At 42.5% G+C, this 16,373-nt stretch overlaps 1 protein-coding gene across 1 annotated transcript in view; it reads right to left on the bottom strand.

Annotated features, from left to right (window-relative positions):
- Window positions 1–6,171: 6,171 nt before the first annotated feature.
- Window positions 6,172–16,373, bottom strand: part of LOC142766008 (uncharacterized) — a 29,068-nt gene continuing 18,866 nt past the window's right edge. Inside the window, exons 6-10 of the mRNA XM_075867820.1 lie at window positions 14,823–14,938; window positions 13,479–13,590; window positions 10,097–10,264; window positions 9,019–9,135; window positions 6,172–6,941 (exon numbers count right to left, since the gene is read on the bottom strand). Of these exons, the coding sequence (XP_075723935.1) occupies window positions 6,771–6,941; window positions 9,019–9,135; window positions 10,097–10,264; window positions 13,479–13,590; window positions 14,823–14,938 (684 nt within the window). The 3' untranslated portion in view covers window positions 6,172–6,770. The remainder of the gene's footprint in view (window positions 6,942–9,018; window positions 9,136–10,096; window positions 10,265–13,478; window positions 13,591–14,822; window positions 14,939–16,373) is intronic.

A 16,373-nucleotide genomic window follows, 5' to 3' on the forward strand; every position in this document is an offset into this window, starting at 1 on the left:
ATAACTGCCTTATTGTTTACAACGAAAAAAAAAGGAGGGGTTGGGGGAGTTGTATAGTGAAGACAGTATGTTAAAAAAAAAGAAAGAAACCAAAGATTTAGATAGTGAGAAAAAAGAATCAACAACAAAGTAGACACTAATAGCTACAACTTGATTTTGGTGCCGACCAGACAGCTGGTTTCGCCAAACCCGATTAATTTGGTATGTCACAGATTTATCCAGAATTGAAAATTACTTCTCGACCCGTTTTTCTTTTTTTGAATATCTGTTAACGTGGGCTTTATGTTGAAAAACGTTCGTTGGGTTTCTTCTTCTTCTAATCAGCACGGGAACCCCCAACAAGAAAACGCCTGACATTGGCGTGGCGTTAAACGTTAGTGTAATACTTTTCTTCAGAAAAGAGCTGTAAAAATTAAGGGACAAGCGTGAGAGAAGAATAGTTTGCGAAGAGCGCGCATATACTGAGAACCTCCCAAGACAAGTTAGGTGTTCTGCTATGGATAAAGAAAGAGAAAGAGATGTGATGCGGAAATGCAGGGAGGTTAACCGGAAAACAAATATCTGGTTGGCTACCCTGCGCTGGAGAAGGGGAGGCAGAGAAGTAGAGAAGAAAGGAATGAGAGAAGTGAGGATGGAGATAGAAACACAGATGAAGACACGGGATTCCCTGCTACGGCTGGTATATAAGTTCGTGATTAAGAAAAGGCGGAGCGAAAGTTCAAAAAACACTGACACGAAAAACGCTAAGAAAACTGCAACACAAAAAACAAAAAACATCAAGTTTCCCAATTACATTCCAAGGTTTAATTTACAGGAAGGCGATAGCGGAACGCTAATACACCAATTCTGGGCATTATGCGCCGAGGTGTATAGTAATGATTCTTTGCGATAGGTTTGTCTGAACTGTGGAGCGCACCCGTATTCATTCCTACGCGCAGCTATACATCATCGGCCGGCCGGACGAGTGTTGACCACGTGTTCTTCTGTAGTATGCCATTCAGGCATCTTCTGACCCTTAAAAAATCACTCTTCAGTAGTGGTCGAAACTCCGCTGAGAATTTATTGCAGCAGCCAACTTTAAATCAATTGTTAAAAACTGTACAGCTTGCCCGAGATATATTGAGAAGTTTTCTGATGAGTATATCATAGAATACGTCGTTAAGGAAAAAAAAATGACAGTGTAGCCCAAACATTCAGAATACCATTGCATGTATGAGCAGTAATTACCGAGGGTGTTAAGCGTAGGAAACTTTTTTACGAATGTAACCGGAAAGAGTGAGTGCCAATACAAAGACCTTCAGTCCGTTGGCGGCCACCTTTCGTATCGGTATTAGCTGTCTTCACAGCAGTGATTTCTTGAATCTGTTCATTCTTATTAGATAAAACGACGAACTCACCTAGTAACCCTTCTCACGGCAACAATGCATAGCTTACTCCTTCCTGCAGCAGCCAAAGCAACGTATATAAGTGCAACCTCGGAGTGCGCTGTCGCGCTCACTGCTGCAACTAAATACACAAAGACAGCCTAATTAGTGCTGAAACACCCGTTCTGTTATAAGACACTCTGTTCTTCAGGACTTCAGAAATCGGAAACACAATCGGCTTAATAGTGTGCACTAAAGTCAAAGCATGCCTCCAGTATTTTCGCCTCTATAAAAGAAAGGGGGAGGGGGATACCTAAGCTTAGGCCTTTATCCAGGGGGCGGAAAGTCTCTACTTATACCTCCAATGTACTCACTCTCGGCAGCGACAGCGCCGCTTTTACCACTGATGGTTGCCGGGCGTTCTACTAGAAATAACTCAGGAACAAATAATGTCTTTCATGACATCCCTGATAACGTCCAGAAATAGAGAAAAAGGACGAAAAATCGAGAGCAGGAGGGTTGCCGCGGAAGCCCTCCTTTCCCACTTCGCGTGCAAGCGGAATGCTCTCGTGCCTTCTTTTAGGTCTGCTCACCGCTCGGGCGATGCGGACATTCTTGAAATTTTCCTAATCGTTATTTTTTAATTTCGTTTTTTTTCGTCTTTTCTGAAGAGGTCAAAGTTTAGAACCGATTTTTCAGTAAACAAAACTCAATCAGCCAAAATGAAATGAACTTTTTCATTGCACGTTTTGTATAAAAAACAGATATACACGTAGAGCTAAAGTGTTAATCTATAAAAGAGGTTCATCTTATAATACGGACAAAATGAGTAAACTTTTAGCCCAAACTATCCGAAATAAAGCAAAAATTACCACCAATTACGACTAGGGCACGTCGTATTTGACTCAATCACGTTTGTTATGGCAGTTCTCATAGTTTTTTTTTTTTTACGGAACTTCAGTACAAAACAAGACGGAAGTTCAAAGGCACGGGGAGGCTTGAAGCGATCAGAAGTTTTTCGAGGAAGAACGTCGCTGGAAACAGTGTTTCGGCAAGATTACTTGTCTTCGTCCGGGCAACAGCGTTGCCTTGAGGAAGAAAAGCTCGCTTGTCAAAACTTCGGCGCAACGACATTCTTTGTAATAATCTTTAGGAGCAAATAGTCCATCACGTGTTCTTGAGTGACACTATTAGAATTAAAGAGTAACAAATTTTCAATCCGCTGCTACAAGAATTTCATGGCGAGGAAGCAACCTACAATTACTTGACATCATTTGAACTACTCGCCGAAATAAAAAGAAACTAAAATCATGTAGCCGAGTCAACCCGGCTACATGATTTCATCAATTCAATCATTTCAGTAAACGCATTTTCCTGACAGTATTTTGTTTGTTCTCTTCACCAATTAGTCAAGCCACACTGCCTTTCTGTCAGTCCAGGCCGGCTTGCAGAGAACTGAGTTTAATCATATGTGCACGTTCAAAACGAATACCTGCTCAAATAATTGATACGAACGTTTCTGCTCACCCGTTGCCTTTAGGAAACGCTGAAGAACCTTCACGTAACTTGAAACCCTCGGGTTAGCACACCGCCGAGTCACTGGAAACATGCGTTGCTCGACAAAGCCATCTTTGACGACTGTCTGGTCGACTTGTTCGGCGTATAGCTCACTGCGGCTTCCGTTCTCTGCCCACCACAACTTGATGTCTTTATCTTTCTTGTAGCTGACGCGCCAACTGAGCGATATAACTGAGCGCGATTCAACTTTTCACGTCGCTGAGCGAGGGGCGAGCAGGAGCGGAGACACGCGCTATGAACGCAAGCCGATCTCTTCCCGCGCTTCGCCTTGCCTAAAAGTTTACAAAATAAGGAATAAAACAGGCATATAAACAAAAGAAAAGTGTCTTACAGGAGTATAATTTTTTTATTCGTAAAAACTTGTGAAAGCCAATAAATGCGAACATTCACATCAACTTCACTCCATTGAACTGGATCTTAGAATGCATTGCGACTGCTAGGAGCGGGCATGTTCCTTGAAACCGAAACTAGCGATGAGCTTCCAGGCCTTGGCTAGCCTGGCCGAGCCGCTGGTGTGTCCGTCCGCGTGGCTGTTCCTGTGTCAGTTAAGCACGGGGAATGCAGATGTGCAGGTCGCGCGTGCCATGCTGATTTCCCCTCACCTTATCCGCGCTCTGTGAAAGTCGTAATTCACGGAAAGTATGCATGAACGCCACTGCGAATAAGCTACTTCGAGACATGTTAAAGGGGTCATGGAAAGGTCGCTATTAAACGACAATGCGGCATCATAAGCAGCCACAGGCGCTAATTAAACTCGCATCAGCTCAAGTGTACCTACATAGACATCCCTTGGAGGAACTTGGAAGAATACTTCAAATTAATTTGTGGAAAAGACCTCGTTTTGGCTAAAACAGAACAACGCTGTTTGGTCGGGCCCCTATTCCAAGGCACCGCTGGCTTTCACTTTCATTTAAGCCATCCTGTCTAGACTTCGCTGCTCCTCAAGGGCCGGGATAGACAGCATTGCCTCCCACACCTCTCTGTTGTTGTCCCCTTCCTGTCCTTCGGTGTGTACCGTATACATTCCAACGTGATGTGATGCAACTCCACGGCATCTGCGATCGCACGCAAAAGACACTCATCGATGCCTTTGTGCGCTTCCGTGTCCCACAAGAACGCTGATTATTAAGACGTCAGCTGCATAGTTCAAGCTAGTGCAGATTTTATGAGGCAAAAACGCTGATGAGTGCACGCACTCGCAAGTACCGTAGAGTTCTGTGTTTCACGATAGGCAAAGCAAGGCCTGCTCGAAATGGAGGAGGCGTTGGGCAAAGGGTCCGTGGAGGTCTACTTTACTTACGCAAACGTCCCCTAGTAAGTGCGTGTGGATGCCAGTCGTTCCGCATCCTCGTTTTAGGAGTGACATTTTCACGAATCACGAACCTGAATGCAAGTGCGTTCCTCTCGAAAAACTGTAAGCATAGCTGTCATACGCGGATGGTGAGTAAGGCCTAGCCCGTAATGCTTGCTGGGGAGAACTGCACGCCTCAATTTGTGTGTGAGATTGTCGAAGCTTCTATTCTGCCTGGCTGTATAGGGATAAACGCGATCACCTCTATGTGCATTTACCATTCTTTTGTTTTGCTAAATTTTCAAGGCCCTCGGTCATTGTTGAAAGTAAATTTGTTTTCCTCACCTGTCCATCTTTTTATTCTAAAACCATGCAAAATAAAAACGCATGTTATGAAACGCTACATGCGCGACATGTTTCAAAAGTACGTGACTACGTAATTGATCTACTATAATTATTTGTGTTAATAGAGATGCATGTTACAATTTCCGATGACTTTCTAACGTACAGACATTTATTGGCCACGTTTTTTGAAGCTTGTTTCAAGGTATGCTTTATAACGTTTATGTTAAACTGCGTGCTCTACTATAGTGCCTCTTCGAAGCTGCCTGTACCAAGCAATGAGAGAAAAAATTACAGCAGGTGTCATGTGCTTTATTGTGTCACTAAAACAAATTTGTGCATAAGAAAGTGTTTGCACCAGCGAAGTCGTGGCTTCTTGCACAGTACTATATATATGTAGCGATTGTCTGGAGGTGTGATTCTAGACAATCTTTTACTGAGTGATAATGTTCTAAGGAGAGTTGTTGAGCGAATCCTTTTATGCTCGTTCAAGACGGGTGAGTCGTTTCGTCTCCGCTCGAAAAGCACTCGATGGCAGATCTAAAACACGGCGGGTGATGTTATCGCATTCACCTTCCGAGCCGGCTCTTTTGATCTTTGCTGTACAGTTGCCATCATCGCACCTGCTCACGCGTTCTTACCCACGGGTGGAAGATATGCTGCGCGAGGTTTATCATGAATTTGCAATTTATACATAACATGACAGTGATGGTGACACCAACTTCAAGCATCCGTCGAGAATGTCTGTGTAGTTCCCATGGCAATAGTATCATTTTTGCTAGATTCAGTACTGCTTTGCAGACCCTGCACTTTAGCTTCCATAGCTTCGGACACGCATGCATTAATGCCTGTTCAATTGTCTGGGTGAGGTAAACGTGTATTTCGGAAATCATTCAGACATCGATTTAGATCTGGTTTATCTGCCATTATTCAGCAGCGGAAATTGCTGATGAATACAAAAGGCCACACCTATGCCATTTTTTTTTCTTTGAAGCATTTGACGTCGTTTCTCATCAGAATTTAAGAACAATTAATAGCTATGCGTAATGAGAGGAAGGTGCTAACGTTCGCTGCATGCTGCTTAAGAAACATAAGACAAGGCGTATAGCATAAATGTGTGCCTCGGAAGAGTTATCAGTGTATTCCAGTGTACCGCATAACTCAGTTCCCAGGCATCCTATTGTTTTAGTTTATAATAATGGTATTCATATTTCTGCCGAGCCGCAAATTTGTACTGCGGGCTGATTGTAAACGACTGCAGAGTATAGTGAATCATAAATTATCAACAAAGCTGAAATAAACGAAACTATGCTTTACGCTCAATTTAATAAGAAAATGGCATGATTCTATGGAATCTGAGTGACTTAAAATGAAAATATTTTGATGGCCACCTTATCGCATAACAAAAACATATATGTAGTGCACACTGATATGACTGTCCAAATGCGTAATTCTAAATTGCTTATTCTTTTAATCTTCAAATTATGCCAAACTATCCAATGTATTCACTCCTGCATTGGCCTGAGGAGGGGAATGAAGTATCTGCAAATGAAAAGCATTAAAAACATGTGCCGTCAACAAGAATGTTTCTCTGTGGAATACTGCCATTAAACAATTTAGCATACATCATAATTTCTGTTGCAAAAAGTAGAATAGTCTGAGCACTCAATATATTTATTAGGCAAGACTACAAACTATTGGCACATCACTGTCTTATTCGTTTTTTTTTCTCTCCGGGAAAGATGTATTCATGAGGATGGCAGTAGGGAAATTAAAGAATGTTCAATTCACTGGACATTCCACACAACTTGTCTCGAAGGCGGTAATCCACTGATGCTTTTGAAAGCCGGGTTGGGTCTCCCGCTTTGTGGTGTCCGACCAGTAATCCACAGATCCACATCGCTGAAAAACTGCACAAAGACACACACACGCTGCAAGAGGTCTGGAACGTTATTTCATTTTATAAAACTTATAAACCAGTGAAGCGTAATGTTAAATACAAGCACATTGTGAAGGCATTGCAATAATGTGCAAAACAATTGTAGAATATTTCGCTTTGGCGGTATAAAAAATACAACAATCACAGGTGGACACTCTTAACGTTGGAGAATGACGTTCGTTCCGGTGATATTTGTAATAGCACAGCTGACGCCCAGCATCGGTGTTCGAATGAACGTGGCCGTGCATTGAGAGTTTCATATTGTCTGCTGACGACGGCTAATGTCGTAGTGGAACTTTCTAAATTCTCTGAGCCGCTCGAAAGGACCGTTGGGGCGACACTTCTTAGAGATGTCTGTCAGGTGCACGTTGAACAGGAACCACGTGAAGTTGGCCCTGTTTCTGTTTGTAGTCATGACGAACTCGGCCTGAAAGAAAAATAGTATTGCAGTATAAGTTTTGTTACAACTAAAACTCAACTTAACTTTATCTCTCGAGCTGGTGGTCCCCTGGCAATGAAGGTGTCACGGACAGCTTGAGATGAACCAGCGTCCCGCAAACAACTTCCCAAATTTCAACAATTATCCATATAAATGCGATAACTACGAGGAATGAATATTTTTCTTAGAGACAGAATTCGTGACTACAGCAAGAAAGAAACTGCGTGAAGCAGCCTTTCAGGCAATAAATGTCGTGCACGTACGCTCGTATCTAAAACATAACAAGGGTACAAGTCATCCCGACATATATTCTTTCAAATCACTTATGCTTGGACATGTCGCAGTCAGAAATAGGTCGAATTCAAAGTTAGGCGTTTCATTGAATTCATTATTCCAACTTTCTGAAACCCAAGCCTATATTTTCGTGCGTGCAGCTACAACTACTTAGTGCCTCATTCCAGCAGCGCTAAACATTCAGCTAATCAGAATTTCAATAATTATGGCATGAATATAACTTTAAACACTACCTGCGGGTTTCTCTGCAAAGATCCAACATTTTACTGGAAAGAATCGGGTACAACCATCCTGGAAGCTGTAACTGCTGAATTCACCATCCACCACGGTGGCCTAGTGGCTATGGTGTTGAACCCCAGGTCACGGGATCGAATACCGATCATGGCGGCAGTGTTTCCGGGAAGGCGAAAAGGGTTAAGGCCCGTGTACTTAAAATTGTGCACGTGAAAGAAATTTCCGGAGCCCTCTACTACAGCGTTTCTCATAATCATATCGTGGTTTCGGGACATTAAACCACAGCAAATATTATTGTTACTGAATGCGCACGCTATGCATAGCCCCACAAGCTTCTTAAAACTGCACAATTATTGTTATACGAGCGTAAAAGTATTCCTCGGTATATGATTATATAATAGCTGCCAGAATACAAAAAAAGAAAGCCAAGGCAACGTGCACTCAATATTGAAACAAAAAACGTACATATTAAATTAGTCAGTATTTAGTGTATATATACGAAATACACAAGTAACGGATACAAAAGTTGAAAGCAATTCTTCTTAAGATATCCTTTGTGTCAGAGCAGTGAAAATGTCGTAGTATCTAATGAACTTGGTTTGTATGAGCTCTTAGCGGTCGTCTTTGATACCACGCACAAAGTTTGCTTGCTCATACTTGCAGAGCGTGGATGTTATGTGCGTTCCTTCATTCAAAACAGGTACGCCGTTTTTAATCTATTGCATACCAATGGAATCATTGGATAAATTATTTCTTGAAATGCATAGATCGTAGATAAATCCAGGTTGCCCCACTACACAGCTTGCAGGGCTGGTATGAGTGGTACCTTTGGAATTTCACTGCATCTCTGGAATATCGAGTGTGCTGAATCCTGAGTGGAAGCTTTAAACTTAAATTTTGTTTTGTTCTTTTTACTCTTTCAATATTCTTTTTAATTTGGTTCCTTCTCTATTTCTGGACGTCTTAACGTTCGCCCTTTACCGAACACCAGAAGCGTCCTATGAAAATATCCTGAAGCCAACTGCGCCAAATAACCCGCAACATCTCCAACAAGATTTGAAACGCCGATAATCTCACGCAGTTTCAGCCCTCTCGGATGAAATCTCTCATCGAGCTTGAGAACGTCGACAGTCTTACGCATCCGTAAGCACATCAGTTAATATTTTTATTCTATTATCTGCTTTGCGTGCCATCACAAAAGATGTAGTGATTAGCGTTTGTTGATCCCAAAAGAAAAAAAAACGTGGGTATACGAACACAATTGTATCTTTTTCTATGAGCCTAAAGTATTCCACTGTTAATTTCAAGTGCGTTTTGATATATTTCTAAGTTGTATTTAATGCACTTCTACTAACTAATAACGTATTCGCGCACCTTTTCATCTATAAAAAAAGTACAGGTATGAGGATGTGTTAGAAGTATTTATTACACGAATAAAATTCTGTCGTAAAGAAGTTTGGCAGTGAAAGCTGTGATGAATCTACATTTTTGTCTGCTTCTAGTTTTAACGCGGAAAAGTATAAGTGAAAATATGTACCTTTTCCCTCATCGTTTCAACGGTGTCATAGGTGTAGAACAGCGTCCTGCGTTGAACATTGGCGACGCTACCGGCGGCCTTTTCAGCTGTCAGAATCTCTTCCTCAGCTTCGCAGGTCTAAGGGCAAGAAATTATAAAAAAAATAAAGATCCACTTACTAATACAAAGATGTCCGCCTCCCCCGTAATCAAAAGTAGATGAGAGCACGAAACAGCTGCCGGCTAGGGAGACAAGTTTGGTGTTATAAGCATTTAAATTGGGTAGTGATTGAAAATTACACTGCGAAATTTTAAAATAATTCTATGCATTTAGGCAAGCGTTCACCCGAACGCACAGCACCACGCCCAGCAAGCAGCGCGCTGGTTTTTACGCACATCATTATTTGCTGTCGCTACGTTAGACAAATCTTGCGTTCGGGCTAGCGTATGTGGCGATGACATGACGTCACACTGGTATGCCGAACCCAACGTAATGCCATTCTCAAAGGAGGCCACAACCACCGCTGTAAACGTCGCTCGGGGCGCTCTTTAGAAAGAGACGATGACTAGCATCTTAAAGGAACATCACTATTTGGAAAATGACAAGCAAAACTAAAGCGTTCTAGAAGTTGTAGCTGCAATGATATAGTGAATAAACATATGAAAGAACTCGGAAAGCGTGTTTTATAACCTGTTTGGGTATTCATCAGCATATGCGCTTTTGTACAACGGGTGGTGGTCAGATTTCGTGCTTGTTAGAGCTCAGATTGTACAAATGTTCTTGGTTTTTTTTTTGCTTTTTTTCGTGACTGCACTTGGAATAGCTTAATAAAGCGCGCTATGTTTTGGCTAAAGGTAACTTGAAGGTTGCCCACAACCAAAACTAAAAATGTTTTATTCTTAATAAGGGAGAGTGGCATACTGGAGGTCTCCATGAAATAAATACTGAAATTCTTCAAGTGTGTTGGTTTAGGGGTTCCAATGATTCAAAGCAACTTAGGCTAGTATAAGCGCCGTAGTGAAGGGTTCTGAATATTTCTGTTCACCGCGCGCGCTTTTGGTATCCTCCGACACAACACAGTTCATAGAACACGGTTAACCTGTGAACTGTCGCCGATAATGAAGCCACTACAGTTCTCGTATACTGCGTCGGCGGGCCGCCGGTGGGGATAAGTCATGTTGTAGATGAGGGTGCCCATCTGGAAGGCGAAGGCTAAAACTTGGCTCGGGGGCTTGAAACTGTCGTTAGCCATTTGCACCACGTAGTCCTGTACCAGTTGGAGAGGAAAAATGCGAGAAAAATGAGAACTCCGCCACAACGTAGTGGACAATTTTCGGGCAATTGCTGTCACTAAGAAGAATTCGGCGAGTGTTGTGAAACTAGTCAGCTTCGTGAGTTTTTTTTTTTCACTCAGTGGGGAACTCTGTGAGTTGTTTCCCTGCTGCCACAAATTAGAAACTTCAAGGTACCAAGTGTGCGTCCAAAAATACGCAGTTATTACAATGAAGATGGATAACTGTGAGCTTCAATTTGTTCATAATAATTAAGCTTGCCCCTCATAGAGGCAAGGCTGATTTCTCTGAAGCTGCACTGGTTCATTCGGGCGCAATACTGATGTATGCATGAGCAAACCGAATCGTATTACACAGTTTCTATGAATAAAAAGAGCAAGGTCTTCTTGTTCAAGCGTGCAAATTAAAAATAATTATTTTTCATTATCAAGATTGGGAATCTTTCTCATCTGAATTAAATTTTCAAGTCTTTTATGACAGAATGACTGATTAAATGATTGATTGTGCTGATATGGATTACTGTGATTTTTAAATACTAACATAGGAATGGCAGTTTGCATGGCTCTGTGCATGTTTGATGAGCCTTCCACATTAAGTAAACGGTCTTGAATATGTGCATTTCTCAAAACACTTTAACGGCATAGTTCTTTGTGAAGTTACTAACTCAGTCCATAGGCGGCGCCAACATATTGATAGCATACTTAATTGATTTTATGTCCCAGCTATCTTGCTCCCGAAATTATCAGAGCTGAAGGGCTAACGATAGTTATAGCGCGAGAACAGAAGGACGACACAGAGACAAGAAGGTCACGAAGGACACGTGTCCTTGTTGTCTCTGTGTCGTCGTTCTGTTCCCGCGCTACAACTATCGCCATGTGATACCAACTAGTCCAAGCTGCCACACTTCTATGAAGGGCTAACACACAACTAACATTGCGCTTATGGGATTCAGAAACGACAGACGTTGTAGAATGCCTGGTGACTAGAACACCTCTAGAAGTAGAATTTAACACATCTGGCACCTTGTAAACGTAGCGGTAACAGGAATGACACTGAGCTAGAATGCATTCGAGTGTAATTTTTTTTGCAATGAACTTAATAAATTCACAAGAGTGAGCAGCGCCCACTACGAATTTAATTTCTTGTTTAATAATGGAATTGTGTTGCACCCGGAAAACCAAGAACATTACTTAATTCAGCCCATCAAGCCCTTGGGTGCTCAAAGAACGCGTTGAAAAAACATCAGCAAATATTTTATCATCGTATTCCACGATTCTCGGGTGCATTTGTATCAATAACTCTCGAAAGTCGACAACACAGCCACAAAATTTCACGAACAATTACGACTTAATTATGAAATTTAATTGCTAGTGTGGCCAAATAATTCTATTCTTTTCTAGCTATTCACCTAAAAAGCGAAGAACTGGAAAGTACCCACTCTCATTAGGTCTTACATTCTTTTCAGCATTTAGTAGGTTCGTTAGACACGAACACTGCAATACTCTCAGCGTTGCCCTTCTAAGGAGAGTTTTCTGGCTAACGTCTAATTCTTTACATTACAGGCATCGGCATCTAGGGGAGTTACATTAGGCGATGAATAAACTGATCTTGTTACCTACAACTTGCACTCTAAGTATCTGTTTACACTTGCGGGACTCTGCCTGGTGGATAAACACGTGCTGCAGGACAGGCTGGTTCCCGCTCAGTATTTTTGTCTGTTACCTGAATGGAGCTATTGTCTTGCCCTGAGGATTTGCCTTGTAGGAGCCATACTTGGGGTGCATATTAATGCGAAAGCCTTAGATGCTCATTAGACACGAAAATGGACCATCGGCGTTGACGTCTGGTGGCGTCGCCGTCGACACGAGTGATGAAAAAATATCATTGTGTGATGCCGTTAACACGTGACGTCATCGTGATGATAAAGATAGCCGAAGCTTGTGATCGTGGCATCACGATGACATCACATGGTGTCAACATTGCATGCCACTGTCATATGGCAAGTGGTGAGCCCATTGAGGAAGCAGTGCACAAAAAGAAACGAAAAGCAGGGTGGATGCAGAAAGGTAGCAGTTAGATCTTGCAGTTGGGCTGGTTAGTAACTCGTCATATTGTACGTATGTTTAGCGTTATGTACGGATTCCTAGAGACTTTCGCGTATTGACGCAATGACAAGAATAACACACATCACACAGCACTTAAGCGCTGTGTGTGTGTGTGTGTGTGTGTGTGTGTGTGTGTGTGTGTGTGTGTGTGTGTGTGTGTGTGTGTGTGTGTGTGTGTGTGTGTGTGTGTGTGTGTGTGTGTGTGTGTGTGTGTGTGTGTGTGTGTGTGTGTGTGTGTGTGTGTGTGTGTGTGTGTGTGTGTGTGTGTGTGTGTGTGTGTGTGTGTGTGTGTGTGTGTGTGTGTGTGTGTGTGTGTGTGTGTGTGTGTGTGTGTGTGTGTGTGTGTGTGTGTGTGTGTGTGTGTGTGTGTGTGTGTGTGTGTGTGTGTGTGTGTGTGTGTGTGTGTGTGTGTGTGTGTGTGTGTGTGTGTGTGTGTGTGTGTGTGTGTGTGTGTGTGTGTGTGTGTGTGTGTGTGTGTGTGTGTGTGTGTGTGTGTGTGTGTGTGTGTGTGTGTGTGTGTGTGTGTGTGTGTGTGTGTGTGTGTGTGTGTGTGTGTGTGTGTGTGTGTGTGTGTGTGTGTGTGTGTGTGTGTGTGTGTGTGTGTGTGTGTGTGTGTGTGTGTGTGTGTGTGTGTGTGTGTGTGTGTGTGTGTGTGTGTGTGTGTGTGTGTGTGTGTGTGTGTGTGTGTTCTTCGAAAGAGCAGCCAAAGCTGTTGGTGAATATTTTGATGCAACTGCGCCGAGCGAAAGGCACAATGCGCCAAGGAGACATAGAAGAGACCAACAATGTGCTCCTAAAATTCCAGTAAAATTTCAGTAAAAAAAATGTTAGACGTCCTTTCACCAAAATGAACTGTTGCAAGTTTCTCTAAATAGTTACCCTGCTCTCTTTGTCCGTAGGCCTTCCTGCGTTTCACTCAGGGCCACTTCATTCAAATGTTGCACCAGCTTTCCCGAGTTCAAGCCTTGCTGAATTGAAGACGTTACGCCAATTAGCCCAGTAATATGTGACTATGTCAAAGTTTTGTCAAAAACGTATTTCTCTTTAGCGCGAAAGGGTCCATTATGTGACAGTCCACACTCACGAATCTAGGCGGGTAGTCATTGATGCTCCTGAAGGTCGTCGGAGGCAGAGCGATGCACGCACTGGTGCTTGGCACGCTCAACACGCAGGTGATGACCACGATGATGTCCTTCCTGAATGCAAAAAGAGGTTCACACAATAGACCAAAATGATAGCTTCACACGTTGCTTTAACAAGAACTTGTTCTACAAAGGGCCTGAGCTATGAGTTATGGAGGTTAGTTAGCCCACCCGCTTATTTCTCTTGCGGAAGGCTGGGGACCATAAGGAAGCGTGAAGAAATTTAAACCAGTGGATAGAAAAATTACTCCCCAAGGCAATGCGTATACCAAACACAGTAATACGAGGAACGGTCTCGATGAGACAGCTACTTAACTGCAGCTGAATGGAAAACAAATTACGTGACCGTTGTATCTGTAGGTAAAAGACAGCTACGGAGAGACTAATTCAACGGGTGCATTCCGACGAAAATATATAGATTAATGAAGGAGCCATAGCGCTTTTTTTGCATTTGGGAAACCCTTAATGCTCGAGATTTCAGTGCACGAGGATCATCGAGCAATGTGAAATATTTTATGAATAAGTAAAAATATTTATCGAAGAATTTACAGTACTGCTCTCCAGCTCAATAAATCTGAAGTAAAATAGGAATTGAGATAGTAGCAGTGTTACAGTCCCAAAAAAATTTTTTAAGTATGCTTATAATTTATTTTTCCATGACGATTGTTGCGGAATTAACATGCCATCATGTTCAGTGCCTAACCCCAATATTATCATTTCGCTACGAACACATCTGCGTTTTGGAGATGTGATTGGAGTGACTTGTCATCTTCATCTCATATTTCGGGCATGCCATTTCGGTTCCTTCATTTTGTTACGGCTATGGAGAGACTTCTTTGAAATTCAGTTCACCTATTCAGCAATCCATGCAATCGTTCATTCGCCTGCTGGTTCATCCGTGCTGTGACTTTCTCTGCACTTGCGCCTTAATAAAACTGAGTAGGGAAGCTTTAACACCACTCTTGAGGCATTGGGTATTTGAATTGATCAGCTAATGGTGTCCGGGATGTAGAACTTACGTAGTGTAATGTAGTTGCGATGAGCGAAAGGTACAAAGAAGTGCGAAACAATAGCACGGGACACAGGGTGCGCAAACTTTCAATTGAGTTGAAAGTTTAAACAGGTGAGTTGAGATTTGAGAGTTTCAACTTACAAGAGTTGAAAGTTTGCGCATGCACCACCTGACCAGTCTTCTTGTTTCGTGACATCTTCGTACATTCCTGCTCAGCGCCACATTACAATGCCGTACACAAACTAGCCCAAATTCAAGATTTGCTAAAACTTACGCATTCGACGCGAGGATCAGAACCTGCAGCCTGTTCCAGGAGATCTTTTTGTTGTAGAAGAAGAAGCCGATTCCATAAATAACTCGTGACGTCGGAGCCTTCAGCCTCGTTATTCTCTGAGAATTAAAAATGTAGACAAAGAAAACTGTTATTCGAAAATAGGACAGAACAATGGGAGAATCGGCGCATATTCATCGTGGCTAACAGCGCGAGGAAACGCAGACGACCATGATATTTCAACACGACCAAGTCCACTTCTCGTCTTCGTTTTTATTTAGTTGTTTCAATGATTGACTTTCTTCCGTCTCAGTCCATACAATGACTCACAACCGTAGATACCGAAAAAGCAAAGCTTTCCTTGCACTTGATGATCTTGAACGTTTTATTGAAAACTAAGGCATGTGGTGCGGCAATGACATAAATCTCTCTAGTGAACATTGCGATATCCATGTTATAGTGTAGTTTTTTTGAAATTGTTGAGTTGCTCACAGCTTGATCGCTTAGCACGCAAGGCAGGACGGGTAAACTTTTCCTTTGCAAACTCGACATTTACTCAACTCAGTGAATAGTGGCTATGGTGCTTCGCTGCTGACCCGGAGGTCATGCTCTTGCTCCCGGCAGTGATGATCGCATTTTGATGGAGGCGAAATGGTATACTGTGCAATGTCCGTGCACGTTGAACAACGCCAGATGGACAAACATTATTGGAGCCCTCCACTACGACGTCTCCTAATCACATCATGGTTTTGGACGCACAACCTGTGATAATAAAATTTATTCAACAAGACGTTACGAATGACAGCAGAAAAATGGAAGGACACAGAAAAAATAGTATCTGAATTTGTCACACAGCATCTTGGAATTCAATCGGGTGAAATAGAACGTGCCCACAGAGTAGGGCGAGTCACAGATGATCGAGTTCGGCCGATTGTAGTGAAATTTTTGAACTTCAAAGATAAGAGTAGCATTCTAAGAAACGCCTACAAGCTACAGAAATCTTCCCCTCGAGTCTGGGTAGAGGAGGATTTCTCGCCAAGGATACAGATGATAAGAAAGAAACTTCGCGATTTCGTAAAAGTAGAACGAAAGCCTGGCGAAAAGTATAAGCTGCTCTTTGATAAGGTTCTCCTGGGAAATAGATTGTACGGATTAGGGAATACTAATGACAGCACAATTGTTCAAATACCAAGGCACGAACCACGTGTAAACACGGCTTGACGCAGGAATCGTTGTGCACATACCTTATCTCTCGTTGTATGTAATTTTCGCAGCATCTTGAACAAACAAGATCAACTTGCCACAATCGTTGAATGCTGCACTGCGGATCTAGTTCTCGGTACGGAGACGTGGTTAAATGCTGATGTATCGAACGGCGAACTCGCTCTGTCTGCTGATTTCAATATTTTCAGAAAGGACAGGTCATACCAGCGGGGTGGCGGCGTAATGATTGCCGTAAAAAGTCATTTTAAGGCGCAACTATTAGACACAGACGCACACTTAGAAATTTTGTGGATTGTACTGCAACTGTCAGCAGGTGAAACTTGTATTGTC

The sequence above is a fragment of the Rhipicephalus microplus genome, chromosome 6 (genome assembly GCF_043290135.1).
Source record: "Rhipicephalus microplus isolate Deutch F79 chromosome 6, USDA_Rmic, whole genome shotgun sequence".
Lineage (NCBI taxonomy): Eukaryota > Metazoa > Arthropoda > Arachnida > Ixodida > Ixodidae > Rhipicephalus > Rhipicephalus microplus.